Source organism: Glandiceps talaboti, chromosome 22, assembly GCF_964340395.1.
Source record: "Glandiceps talaboti chromosome 22, keGlaTala1.1, whole genome shotgun sequence".
In the NCBI taxonomy this organism is placed as follows: Eukaryota; Metazoa; Hemichordata; class Enteropneusta; family Spengelidae; genus Glandiceps; species Glandiceps talaboti.
In genome coordinates this window covers 14,014,837-14,029,345 of record NC_135570.1, presented here as the reverse complement: position 1 = coordinate 14,029,345, position 14,509 = coordinate 14,014,837, and the positions used below count along the sequence as shown (strand labels likewise).

The 14,509-nt window shown below is 35.6% G+C and overlaps 1 protein-coding gene across 1 annotated transcript in view; it reads right to left on the bottom strand.

Moving 5' to 3' along the window:
• Positions 1 to 14,509, bottom strand: part of LOC144452074 (uncharacterized) — a 53,717-nt gene that overhangs the window by 33,779 nt on the left and 5,429 nt on the right. Inside the window, exons 10-27 of the mRNA XM_078143085.1 lie at positions 14,358 to 14,456; positions 13,369 to 13,497; positions 12,729 to 12,827; positions 12,317 to 12,529; positions 11,333 to 11,434; positions 10,538 to 10,642; positions 9,363 to 9,509; positions 8,353 to 8,466; positions 7,789 to 7,890; positions 7,082 to 7,186; positions 6,556 to 6,678; positions 6,025 to 6,132; positions 5,351 to 5,458; positions 3,884 to 4,045; positions 3,114 to 3,359; positions 2,717 to 2,920; positions 709 to 822; positions 3 to 179 (exon numbers count right to left, since the gene is read on the bottom strand). Coding sequence (XP_077999211.1) covers positions 3 to 179; positions 709 to 822; positions 2,717 to 2,920; positions 3,114 to 3,359; positions 3,884 to 4,045; positions 5,351 to 5,458; positions 6,025 to 6,132; positions 6,556 to 6,678; positions 7,082 to 7,186; positions 7,789 to 7,890; positions 8,353 to 8,466; positions 9,363 to 9,509; positions 10,538 to 10,642; positions 11,333 to 11,434; positions 12,317 to 12,529; positions 12,729 to 12,827; positions 13,369 to 13,497; positions 14,358 to 14,456 — 2,457 coding nt within the window. The remainder of the gene's footprint in view (positions 1 to 2; positions 180 to 708; positions 823 to 2,716; positions 2,921 to 3,113; positions 3,360 to 3,883; positions 4,046 to 5,350; positions 5,459 to 6,024; positions 6,133 to 6,555; positions 6,679 to 7,081; positions 7,187 to 7,788; positions 7,891 to 8,352; positions 8,467 to 9,362; positions 9,510 to 10,537; positions 10,643 to 11,332; positions 11,435 to 12,316; positions 12,530 to 12,728; positions 12,828 to 13,368; positions 13,498 to 14,357; positions 14,457 to 14,509) is intronic.

Here is a 14,509-nt window from a genome sequence, read left to right as displayed (position 1 = left end):
ACGATCTTTTCTACAGAAGCACTGCATACATCCCTGGGTGCAGCTTCCATATCCAAACTCACAGTTCTTATGACAAGATAATGGAGTAGTGACATCACAACGTAGATTTGTTGGCATCATTGTGATATCAGTGCTCTGTTCGGTTGTCATGGTATTCTGTACTTCCATCATGGTACTTACTACAGACAAAATACAAACAAATATGTTTTTAACTCTTTTAACCCTAAATTTTATCTTAAAACTCTTTCGTCTTTCACTTGAAACATGATGTTACCATAATGTACTACCAAACCAGAGTGACTATAGCATTTCAATTAGGCGACACAATTTTTTTTTTATGTCTCACACAGTTTTTGTTATAGATTACATAAAACACAATACAGACAATGATAGCATGCGAGCATATACAACGATACGTTTCATCAAATAAACAGTTAGAAAATAAACAATTGCAGCCATTAATTATGATCATCAATTCCATGTGTACTTTTTTTCATTAGAATCCTGTTTTTACTGCACTGTGAAAGAATAGCAATGCTTATCAGCGTTCAATGTCATTGGCAATGGATCCTGCTGAGTTTATTGTGTTTCTGTTATTATTAGTCTAGAGTTGAAATATGTCTAGCTTGTGTCGAAAACGTAATGTCCCATGAGTGAAACACCAAGCCTGTATCATTTTAGCTATATGAGGAAAGAAACCAGTCTCACCTTGTGGCATCTTGCATTTACAGATAGTGCAGCCATCCTCATTGGTGGCAAGGCCATTGGGGCAAGCTAGCAATAGATTACAGTTATGTTCATGTACCGGTGCACAGCGATTCACTGTAAAGAGAAAGCACAATGTTATAAATTGTAAGCAATATCTATTGTCAGTCCTTACATGGTCAAATATACTAATTTGGTAATAAAATACCCTTATATGGTTACTAATTTGGTAATAAATTACCCTTATATGGTTACTAATTTGGTAATCTATTACCCTTATATGGTTACCATTACTGGGACAAGCCATTAAAGAAGCAAGTCCACTTGTTATCAAAGAGTACCAATATTTACACATGTGATGATGGGCTCTTACATAACACAAGTAAACAGTGTAGTTCACAGCGTAAGATCATTTCTAAGGAGTGGGTCAACTGAGGCAAACCTTATCTCCGTCTTATATCAGTTGTTATCAATTTATTAGGCTATTATAAGTAACACTACAAACAGCTTTAGAGATGCAAACAACTTTTATGACACCCGTTTTCGTCAGGCAAGCCCGCGGGTTTGTTGCACTTGGACCGTTAATGGCTTGTGAATGTCATGTAATTTGGTAATAAAATACCCTTATATGGTTACTAATTTGGTAATAAATTACCCTTATATGGTTACTAATTTGGTAATATATTACCCTTATATGGTTACTAATTTGGTAATAAAATACCCTTATATGGTTACTAATTTGGTAATATATTACCCTTATATGGTTACTAATTTGGTAATATATTACCCTTATATGGTTACTAATTTGGTAATATATTACCCTTATATGGTTACTAATTTGGTAATAAAATACCCTTATATGGTTACTAATTTGGTAATAAAATACCGTCATATGGTTACTAATTTGGTAATAAAACACCCTTATATGGTTACTAATTTGGTAATAAAATACCCTTATGTGGTTACTAATTTGGTAATAAAATACCCTTATATGGTTACTAATTTGGTAAATAAATTACCCTTATATGGTTACTAATTTGGTAATAAAATACCCTTATATGGTTACTAATTTGGTAATAAAATACCCTTATATGGTTACTAATTTGGTAATAAAATACCCTTATGTGGTTACTAATTTGGTAATAAAATACCCTTATATGGTTACTAATTTGGTAATAAAATACCCTTATATGGTTACTAATTTGGTAATAAAATACCCTTATATGGTTACTAATTTGGTAATAAAATACCCTTATATGGTTACTAATTTGGTAATAAATTACCCTTATATAGTTACTAATTTGGTAATAAAATACCCTTATATGGTTACTAATTTGGTAATAAATTACCCTTATATGGTTACTAATTTGGTAATAAAATACCCTTATATGGTTACTAATTTGGTAATAAAATACCCTCATATGGTTACTAATTTGGTAATAAAACACCCTTATATGGTTACTAATTTGGTAATAAAATACCCTTATGTGGTTACTAATTTGGTAATAAAATACCCTTATGTGGTTACTAATTTGGTAATAAAATACCCTTATGTGGTTACTAATTTGGTAATAAAATACCCTTATATGGTTACTAATTTGGTAATAAAATACCCTTATATGGTTACTAATTTGGTAATAAAATACCCTTATATGGTTACTAATTTGGTAATAAAATACCCTTATATGGTTACTAATTTGGTAATAAAATACCCTTATATGGTTACTAATTTGGTAATAAAACACCCTTATATGGTTACTAATTTGGTAATAAAATACCCTTATATAGTTACTAATTTGGTAATAAAATACCCTTATATGGTTACTAATTTGGTAATAAATTACCCTTATATGGTTACTAATTTGGTAATAACCCTTATATGGTTACTAATTTGGTAATAAAATACCCTTATATGGTTACTAATTTGGTAATAAATCCCTGTATATGATCATGTATGTACTAATTTGGTTATAAGATACCCTAATATGGTCATCATGTGACTGTTACTAACCTGGTTTCTTGCATTTGCATATTTCACATCCCTTGGTGTCAGTGGCATAACCATTGACACAGGTCTTGGTGCAGATGTTAGGAGTACATAGGACTGGTTGTCTTTCTACACAAATATCACAGCCATTCTGGTCAGTGGCTAGACCAAAGGGGTGAGACTTCATTTGAGGGCAGTCACGCTCAGTAACTGTGGAACATTCTACACCTGTAATCATATTTTATAAACAAATTCTGAGCAAAATCCATACAACACATTAGTTAATTCATGACACCTATATGCAAACATAGAAGTTTACTGGTAGCCTTACCAGGTGTTCTGCAACATATATTTTGATTGGTTGACGTAACAGGTGTTCTGCATAGCAATATATACAATCAACTTTGATTGGTTGACTTACCAGGTGTTCTGCAAGTACATATTTCACATCCCCAATGATCAGTGGCATATCCATGAGTGCAGGTCTTTGAACATGTCTCCATGGTGACACGTTTGCAGACTGGAGTTGGTGTTAAATAGATAGTCTCGTAAGTTCTCTTAGGCATAATCTTACACTTGCAAATTTCACAACCCTTGTAATCAGTTGCCAAACCATGGAAACAGTTTAGTTTGCATGTTTCCATGGTAACAGGAGTGCAGACAGCATCTGTTACAAAGACAGAGAGAGAAAACCAAGTGATGTTACAGTATATCTTATAAACTTTATTTTTTTTTGTTTCTTTGTGGTTCTGTAACTGTAATCATTATTTCATGCTGGTGTCAGCTTTACAGTAAGGGTCTATTATTATCTGTTTCCTTGAATCTAACCCCCTAGTTTGGTAACAAATACATAAATACTGTACAGTGAGACCACTTAACTACAGAGTCCTGCCCACTATATCAGGGATGGAAAACACATGTCTGTCAGAAGATGCTAAAAACCAATAATTTATAATTGACATCACTTGTCACACACTGGGGAATATACGAGAGTGGACCCTTTCTGATACTAGATTGGGGGGTGGGGGGTGGGGGGTGGGACGTGTTAGGGTGGACTGAGTGCATTGTTATATCACATTGTCTATACCTCAAATCACTGGTGGTGGTGGTAGTGGTGGTGGTGGTGGTGGTGGTGGTGTAAGGGGGGGGGGGGTTAGGGTGGATTGGTGTACTATGATATCACTGTCTTACCTTGGGTGACTGGTTCACTACAGGTAGTGCCACATCCATTACTGCAGCAAAGCTTGGAATCACGGCAATCGTCATCGTTACTGCATTCATTCATACAAATGCCATAAACATTGGCATCAACTACTGGACAGACAAGGTTGCCTCTACCGTGGGTTGTATCAACTACAGAAAATATAAAACATAATACAAATGCCATTAAAGTATCCACAGTTGGGCAAATCACAATACTTCTAATGACTATAGAATAGAATAGAAAAAAATAGAATAGAATAGAATAGACTGGAATGGAATGGAATGGAATGGAATAGAATAGAATAGAATAGAACAGAACAGAATATAATCTTTACTGCATCCATTATAAAAGAAAACTACACTGTTCCTTTTGATAAGCGCTGACTTTATGAAAGTTGTCAGTGCCATATAAAGTATATGTCTTTGATCAGAGTTAAAAAGAGTAATAAAATTTTGTTTAATTGTAAAAATTCAGACATCATATTCATCACCTTTCTGCTTTGCTTACTACAAAAAGTAGGGTTTCCCTGAATTCATTCAATACCTCATATCTCTCCAACCCCCATTCTCCCGAACCCAATAAATTGGGTATATGACGAATCTTAGCACACGTTGGTTCAGACCGTATTAACAATTATATTAAGTCAGCAGTTATGTCAATCTGATTAAAATCTGATGTAGTGTACACAGCGCAATTTCTTTTTGGCTGTTACATTTACTGCTGTTTGTTCTTTTGTGAGTACCCATACATCTGACACAATACCATAGGTTTTCCCGAACCCAACCAATCTCGTACTTACGAGTAGCCAACCAGAATCCTTCTTACAATATAACACTCAACATTAAAAATTGAAAGAAACTTATAGAAAACCACCAAACAATAATGATAACATCATTGTCTGCGCTTTGTGCTCGTTTTGAACAGAGCACTCTGAAGAACTGTACCCGTATGTTTCGGCGCATTACACTTTCTCAGTGCTCTCGTGTGGTTCGGGAAAACCTATGGTATTGTGTCAGATGTATGTAACAAGCACTCATAAAAGAACAAACGACAGTAAACGTAACAGCCCCAAAAGAAATTGTACCATGTACACTACATCGGATTTTAATCAGATTGCAGTTATGCACACTTTTCAAACAGTTAAACCCTTCTGAGGGATTTGACCTTTGACCTTCCAAGCCCATAACTCACATCGACATTCTGTACAACACTAACATTGAAACCTCAAACTTGTGATCAGAGGGTGACTTTTCTTTTGTAATCACAATGCTGAACCAAATCCAAAAGAATTTTTGAGCCTAAGTATTTTGTAAGTATTAATTATTCCATACAATGTGATTACAAAATAATGTTCACAACGCCATGTTTCACATTTTCCTTTTTGATGTGAAATAATACTAAATCATTCTGTCTCTGAAAAAAAGTTGACAGTGTAGTACAGTGTATATGCTTACCAACTGGGATGATCTTGCACTTGCAGACTTCACAGCCATTACTATCGGTGGCAAAGCCATTGGCACAGTTCTTTGGACAGACGGAGTGGTCAATGGCATAACAGGTTACTGATGGACAAAAGGGAATCAAATTATGTCATGTTTGAACAATTCATATCATAACAATATTATAGCAACACAGCTACCATAATCTCTTTTTCCTGTATATCTTAGTTTGAAGATAGCTTACTTTCCATGGTAATATTTTGTGCTTGTACGGACGTCTATAACAACCCATTCAAGGAAATGTAAAAAACCCTGATTATGCAAAAAAAAAAATTGTTTCTGGTCAGCGCTCGCATCACTTAAATACCCTTCGCGTCGGTCTTTTTTTGTGTGTGTTTGTCCAGCCCATGCAGTCTTCAGATCTGAGGGGAAACACAAAAATAACCCTCCCTACTTCAGTGAAGACAGCTGCACAGCCAATTATGAACAAGCAAATGACATCTGCCCCACATACACACTTGCTCTAACGTAGTAAATAAAAAGAACAGTAACTGCTATAAATAGTAGATTGAGTGACAAGGTTGTTGAGAATTAAAAAAAAAAATGCACGTCATCGCACCATTTTAGACAAAATGTCCTGACCAGAAACAAAATTTTTTTTTGTTGGTCTTACTAGTATGTGACATTACCTGGCAGCTTGCATTTACAGATTTCACAACCATTATAGTTTGTGGCAAGTCCATATGGGCAGGTCTTCTTGATGGTACAGTCTTCGTCAGTTATCAACGTACATTTGTCTATTTAAAGACATAAAGACAACAATAGTCAAAGTTGACTAAGGACAAACATATTTGTATGAGTGATTTTAATCCATTGTTTACACATCCTGTCAACGCCCAATCATTTACACCTCAGACAGTTAGTGGTCTCAGTTTACAATTGTTTATACTTTGGGGATGGCGAGTTCACTTTGATCATTAAAAAATCAACACTTTGGCTCACTTAGCACCCATTAGGAATGACGGTCATGCATATTCAAAACATCACTACCATGTCTTGAAGTCTGAGTGCGCAGATTTTTAATCCCTCCATGATTAACAACCTTAAAGTATTCCTTTTACTCTTAATACAGTATTTTTTAAGTTACAAAGTGATGAACTACACGTTTTACTGGAGTGAAATACCAAAAAGCTGATCCAGCTAAATACTGTTATCGTTACCTTTCTGTTTGCATTGACAGGTTTCACAGCCTTGTTCATCTGTAGCCCATCCGTTCTCACAATACATACGGCACTTGACGGGTGGACAGAAAGGAGTGGTTGTCATAGTGATGACAGTGGTTGCTGAAATAAACAAACAACAAATCAGTATATGAAAATTATTGTACCAGACCTGATAACGCTCTGTTAACAGGGTAAAAACTAGTCAGAACTTTTTGGGAACCCTTTGAGTTGAGTTTTATTGAGACCAGTGTTACTTATTGTATTAGCAAATGAAACTATACTTTTACACTTGATATGAATGCTATAAACAAATGTAGCACATAGAGAAAGTGGTTTACTTCAATGTTACTCGTTGTATTAGCAAATGAAACAGTATACTTTTACACTTGATATGAATGCTATAAATGGGTGTAGCACATAGATAAAGTGCTTCACTTCAGTGTTACTTGTTGTCTTGGTGAATGTGTATTTAAGGGTCGCCATGTAACATATATAGCGTGTCTTTGAAACTTAGCATACTTACTGGGTTGTTTACACTTGCACATTTCACAGCCGTGATGGTTAGTGGCATAGCCATAAGTACATGTCTTCAAACATTTATCAGTTGTCATAGGAGTGCACTCCATAACTGAAAAATTACAAAAAGTGATAAATATATATTATCGAGTGTCAATATGTAAAATATTTCAAATATTCAAATAACTATAATGGAATGCACATGTTCAAAGTAGAATTACTTATATTGTAACAGCTCTATCACAGTGTGCCTGAGTTACAAACACTTTGGACTACATGAAAGGTGAACTAATATTATCTGACAAAGCAACTACTAAGTGTGCATGCACCCTGTTGTTTATAGTCGATATTATCTCTTACATCTTAGAGTAACTTCATCAATGTCTGTTACTGTTGTAGTAGATGTGAACACGAAGTTGGTTTATCCACTTTTTTTTAATTCATTTTTAGATTCCTGATAAAAGTCCTTTGAGCAGGACCGAAACACAAAAATAAAAAGTTTCAAATTCAACCTCATTTGGAGCAATTTTCCTGTCATTTTACATCGAACTCGTGCCTATCTCCTCAAGTTCTAGTCTCTCCATGAAGTGTGTATTCTCTGTAGTTGGACTTATCTCTGTTTATTCAACAAACTCAAAGTTGGTATCCAATACTAGTAAACTATCAACATATTGTCGTTTGTTTTTCTCTTGAAACAGTGGAAGTAATACTTACTTGGCTTCTTACACTTGCAGACTTCACATCCGTTGTTGTCAGTTGCGTAACCATAGTTACAGTTCTCAGTGCAGGTCATTTGAGTTACTGGAGTACACATCACTAAAAACAAACACACAAAGTAGAGTCATAATTTGAGCAATCTTTAGTTAATTTTTCTCATTAATAAAGTTTTTGTTCAATTTTTCTAATAAGAATCTTATCACTTAGTTTCATTCATATGAATAGACATTTCATCGCGTCAGTGCAGTAAGGTTGACGTATCTGCTAAGCAATTGAAATAGGCAGATACGACCTTACTGCACTGATGCGATGATTTATCTAACATTTCAAGTTCATTCCCGCTTTATCAGGAACAGCTGATGCAGTCTGGGAGATTAACCCAAAATATTGAAACTGAGGCTCAAACAAAACTCAAAAAAAAGCAAAACAAAACAAAGTAACATTTGCATTCAGGTATGCAATACTGTTTTCGGTATTGCACTGCAGTGCAAATACCACTAGTACATGTGCACCCCAGTGCAAGTAATCTCTGGTACATATGTAATAACATACAACACCTACCTGGTTGTTTGCATTGACAGATTTCACATCCTTTCATGTTGGTAGCCAAACCATATGGACACAATTCCATCATGGGACACTTGATTTTATTCAGTTTTACTGTACATTCAGATACTAAAAAGAAAACAAAAAATATCAACCAGAAATTAACTAAGAATATACCTAAAAAAAAATATAACACCTGGTAAAGATTACTTTGTCAGTACAAATCTAAAAGAACGTTGATTTCATCAAATTCAAAATTCCTATCCAAGCAGTATGTAGTCTAGTTCCTGACAGGGACTGTATTCTGTAATACAATGTACTTCATCACTATCCCAGTCTAGTCAAATCCCTGACAACCCACACAGATTTCTGTGCTCCCTCCTACAGCGTTCATATAAACATGATGATGATGTCGTTGCGTCCCCATGTGATTTTAGTTTAAATAGACTGTAGGTGGAGTCCTTGTTGGACATTGGACATCGTCAAAACAGCTGTACCAAAATGAATATTAATGACCGATGACGACAGCCTGTCAATTTGTGATGGATTACTACTGACATGCGCCATTTGCACCTCGCTCACCGTGAGGTTGAACCATAATTAACGCCTTTTGTCAGGGTTTTGACTAGACTGGGATAGTGATGAAGTACACTGTAGTACAGAATACGGTTCCTGTCAGGAACTAGACTAAGCAGTATGTTATAAACCTGAAACTGTTAGACACATCATGCCACAGTGCCCTCAACGTAAACGGTCTTAATCCTGAAAGGGGCCGTATGTGTGAGGGCGCTGTTTCAGACTGTTAACCTGAAATATATTTCAGTTGAAGTTCGCAATCCTACAGAAACTAAACTGTAGCTTATTTTTATAACTTATATATAAGTAATGGTTTGGGTAGCCTTAAATATTCATTATTGTGGCCATTTCTTGAAATTCAATCTTTGTAAATATCTGAGTGATCAAGGATCGAGTTCCCACAATGACAATTTTTTGGGGTCTGTGGTCTTGACTAAATCTGTCTTTACCTGGAGTCTTGCAAGAACAGGTCTCACAGCCCAGCATATCGGTAGCGAATCCATCTGTACAGGCTATCTCACATGTGACTGGTTTACACATCATAGTGTTAGACGCTGACAAAGCTTTGTCCATTGGTGACATGCTCATTACCATATCTATGAAATCGTGTGATAAACTCATTACCATATCTATGAAATCATGTGATAAACTCATTACCATATCTATGAAATCATGTGATAAACTCATTACCATATCTATGAAATCATGTGATAAACTCATTACCATATCTATGAAATCGTGTGATAAACTCATTACTATATCTATGAAATCATGTGATAAACTCATTACTATATCTATGAAATCATGTGATAAACTCATTATAATATCTATGAAATCATGTCACACACTCATTACCATATCTATGGAATCATGTGATAGCCTCATTACTATATAACTGGTATCATATGACAGTCGTATGTTACCATATCAACAGAATCATGCAAATACACTCATTAACATATTCATGACATAGCATTAAAATGGAATAAATTTGCATAGCACTGTTTGACTTTTCTCACCCCTACAATTTCCTTTGGTAAAAAAACCTGATACAGACAACACTCACATACTTACCAGGTTGTTTACTTTGGCAGATCTCACAACCCTGTCTGTCAGTGGCTATACTTACCAGGTTGTTTACATTGGCAGCTCTCACATCCCTGTCTGTCAGTGGCTACACTTACCAGGTTGTTTACATTGGCAGATCTCACAGCCCTGTCTGTCAGTGGCTATACTTACCAGGTTGTTTACTTTGGCAGATCTCACAGCCCTGTCTGTCAGTGGCTATACTTACCAGGTTGTTTACTTTGGCAGATCTCACAGCCCTGTCTGTCAGTGGCTATACTTACCAGGTTGTTTACATTGGCAGATCTCACAGCCCTGTCTGTCAGTGGCTATACTTACCAGGTTGTTTACATTGGCAGCTCTCACAACCCTGTCTATCAGTGGCTATACTTACCAGGTTGTTTACTTTGGCAGCTCTCACAACCCTGTCTGTCAGTGGCTATACTTACCAGGTTGTTTACATTGGCAGATCTCACAGCCCTGTCTGTCAGTGGCTATACTTACCAGGTTGTTTACATTGGCAGATCTCACAGCCCTGTCTGTCAGTGGCTATACTTACCAGGTTGTTTACATTGGCAGATCTCACAACCCTGTCTGTCAGTGGCTAAACCAAATGGACACATCTTGGTACACATCTCATTGGTGACAGGTGAACATTGGGTTACTATTAACAAAGAGGACACAGAATAGATCATTTCCAGAAATCATCATTTTTAGATCTTTCATTAAATGTCTATCCAACATCCTTTAGGCACATTTTCTGAGGATTTTTTTTCAGATTCATATAACTTTTCCATCTTTTTGTAAGTATACTTTCTATTAAAATCATCAAAGTTTGTTTCAAATTTTCAATTGACAGGAGTAACCGTAAATATGTGTTACGTTTTTGTCATTTTTCTTGTATTATTAAAATGTTGTGTTTTTTATATCAAAGTTTGGAAACATAACTGTAAACTAGTTGTTCGGTTTGTTGTTTGGGTAGTTGCAGGAAAAATGGCAAAAATACTGACAAATACCGACAAAACAAAGTCATGTGTGTGGACTTCTGGACAGAAGATGCCAATGTGCGCGTGCATGTTCCACTGTCATTCACGTTTGTGTTCTGAACGCATAACTGAACACAACTTTGTACGTGACATTACACATACACCTGCACAATAATGCTCCCATGTGTGTACGCATTTTAAGCGTGTATCTAAACCCCTCTCTAATATCCACTGTGAGCCTTCTATATTTCATTTTGTTTTTTCATGATTTGTACGATACCACACTCTAAGGTAATGTGTGCAGAGTATTTTTAAGATTGAAATTGTTCATTCAAAGAGAGATGACATAACAAACAAACAAATCATACCTGGTTTCTTACACATGCATGTTTCACAACCCTTGAAGTCAGTAGCCATTCCATAGGGACAGTTCAGTTTACAGGTAAGTGGGGACAGTGGAGTACAAGTTGCTGAGTAAATAATAAATAAACAATTGGTTACTATATCGGAAACAGTTAAAGGAAAAGTTCACTCAGACCTTCAGTACACTTGCATTGATTATTGTTATCTAGTTAATATGATTTCTGGTGATCACATTACACCTTATTACCATATTCAACTTTGAAATCTTGTAAGGAAGCCCTTAGCTACTAATTTGACAGGTGTTCGGCCATTTTCCTGCATGGGTTTATGGGAAAACCTCTGGTGATGACATCATCACATATACCCTAATCTTTTTGTACATAGAGTGTCAAGTCAGTTGTGACACTACCATTCCTGCTGTAATCAGTTCTTTATTTGTTAGCAAATAACATTGTTCATAAATTGACTGCATTAGAAAGGCCACATTTAATAACATATTTATTGTCTTTCTTGGCCAATATATACACATAGAAAGAACACATACTGATGTAGTATCAGAATTCAAGCAAATAATATGAATGTAATAAACAATTGTGGTAAACAGTGAAAATACTTAAAGTGGCACAAGCTGAGGTTATACACTTTTTTTACGCAACTGAAAATACTCACATAAAATCTTGCTAGTATACCTTCTATAACATTACAATTTGTGTTCTGGCATTGTTAGAACTGTTAATTGCATAGTACGGAGTTCATGTACATTTTTTGGTACGTAAAATAAATTACATCATCGGATCGTTTATAAGTTATATATTCTAGTACCAGGTTTGAGTTTAGTTGCAAGTGATGGTTAAAAATACTTCAGTAAGTAAATATTGTGAGTACGTTTTAATATATGCAGGAAATATTAAGTCCAAAAATGTATAAACATCAGCTTGTACCCCTTTAACGTGTTATGGGTTGAATTTGGTGGACAGACACAAACTTACTTGGCATTTTACATTTACAGATTTCACAGCCAGTTACGTCAGTAATCAATCCAAATGCACAGGTTTCCTTGATAGCACATGTTTCCATGGTGATTCTGGGGCAAGCACTGTCTGGTTGTTTGCACTCACATACCTCACATCCAAACATGTTGGTTGAATAGCCGAATGGACAATCTTTGTTACACATGTCGGTGTTTATGGCTTGGCAGGTGGCTACAACACAGAAACAAACAAATCATATACATTTCATATATTAAACAATGGGAGTAATCCACAATATTGGCAATGATTTGTTTGGTCTTTCTGTTCATGTGTCTATTTCATAAAATGCCTAAAATGTTGAAACTCGGGACTGGAGTTCAAGTTCTCTATCTATACCAAGTTGATAGACGTAGTTGTTGCAAATACTTACATGGCATCTTGCATTTACAGATATCACAGCCAGTGTTATCAGTGGCAAATCCAAATGGACACTTCTTGGTGCAGGTATCCATGGTTGTACATTCAGTTTCTGTATGGAAAGTGTACAATATATCAACAATGATCACGTGTGCTGATTGTGACCTTATGACCTGTTGTATGACCTTATGACTTACTGTTGTGTGACCTTATGACCTACAACTGATGACATTATGATCGATTGTGTGACCTTGACCTACAGATGATGTGACCCTATGACCTACAGATGTGACCCTATGACCTACAGCTGATGTGACCCTATGACCTACAGATGTGACCCTATGACCTAAATATGATGTGACCCTATGACCTACAGATGTGACTATGACCTACAGCTGATGTGACTCAATGGCGTACATATATGTGATCTCATGACTTAAAATTGATATGACCTTGACCTTCAACTATGTGACCTTATGCGACCTACAGCTGATGTGACCTTATGACCTACAGAGTATGAATATTCATGGTTGGAATTCATTTTATCATCTGAGGTTAAACTAGACATTAAAACAGACACTGTAATGATTACATATTGGCGTGGAATAATTCATTTTCATGGAAAATAATAATATATATTTATAGCATCTTACTTGTTATCTTACACTTGCAGATTTCACAACCTTGGGTATTGGTAGCAAAACCATTAGGACAGCTAGTCACCTTATTACAAGTTTCTTCAGTCAGTGGAGTACACAAACCAACATCCACTAAAGAAATAGCTGTAGAGAGGAGAGAGGACGAAGCTCTTAGCAAATTTATTTCAATGGTTTGTTTTCATTCTTCACAATTTTTGTCAAATTTTACATGCCTACATCCACATATGAAATAGCTGAGTGGAGTAGATAACAGAAAGTACGTCACGTGTAAGTCATCGCTAGAAAAATCCAGTCATTCCTACTTCAGACTTTTGTTCCTCAAGTTTTGCATCTACGATAGGATCTGGTGATATTCTGTATTTGATAGCATTTCAATTCATATCAAAGTACATTATGTATGTAGACATATAATCCAACCTTCTGTTTACTAAGATAGGCACAAACTAAATCTATTGTTCTTCAAAGTGATAGATTACACAAGTGGGTGATAGTGATTCCTCTGTTGTGCAATTCTAATCACCCTGTAATCAAGACAGTGTAAACATTGGAAGTCTCAAAACAGCACTACAAGTTCATGAAACTCTAAATAAACTAGTTTTCAGAGAACCTCCCTACTGAGACTATAATTACAGCAACGTCCATTCAATAGCTTATCACTGTTGCATCAACATGTTATGACAATAGTTTTAGTTTGTGTCTATCTTAGAAAACCGAAGGCTCAACTACCAGGATAATATTAAGCATTCAGTGCTTTTGTGTAAGTACGCTTTTAAAGGCCAGGGTTTCAATCCCAGGTTCTCGCATTAATGATAACTTAACAGTGAAGCCATAAGGATTACATAGGATTATTCTTTTGTTCTGGGCCAACTTTTTCTATAGCTTTGTCAGAAAACTGTTTTTTACACCTAATGTCGAATCCTTTGTCAAAGTGGGCCTTTTAAATCACTACAGCATGAATGTATATTTGTGTGAAAATAACTTACTGGGTTGTTTGCACATACACATATCACATCCCTCAGTGTTGGTGGCAAAACCATATGGGCAATACATGGCACACGCAGTCATTGGAGTACAGATTGTCTCTGTCAAGATCACAAACATAAGTTTCTTTAAGTTCACATATTTATCAAGAAAT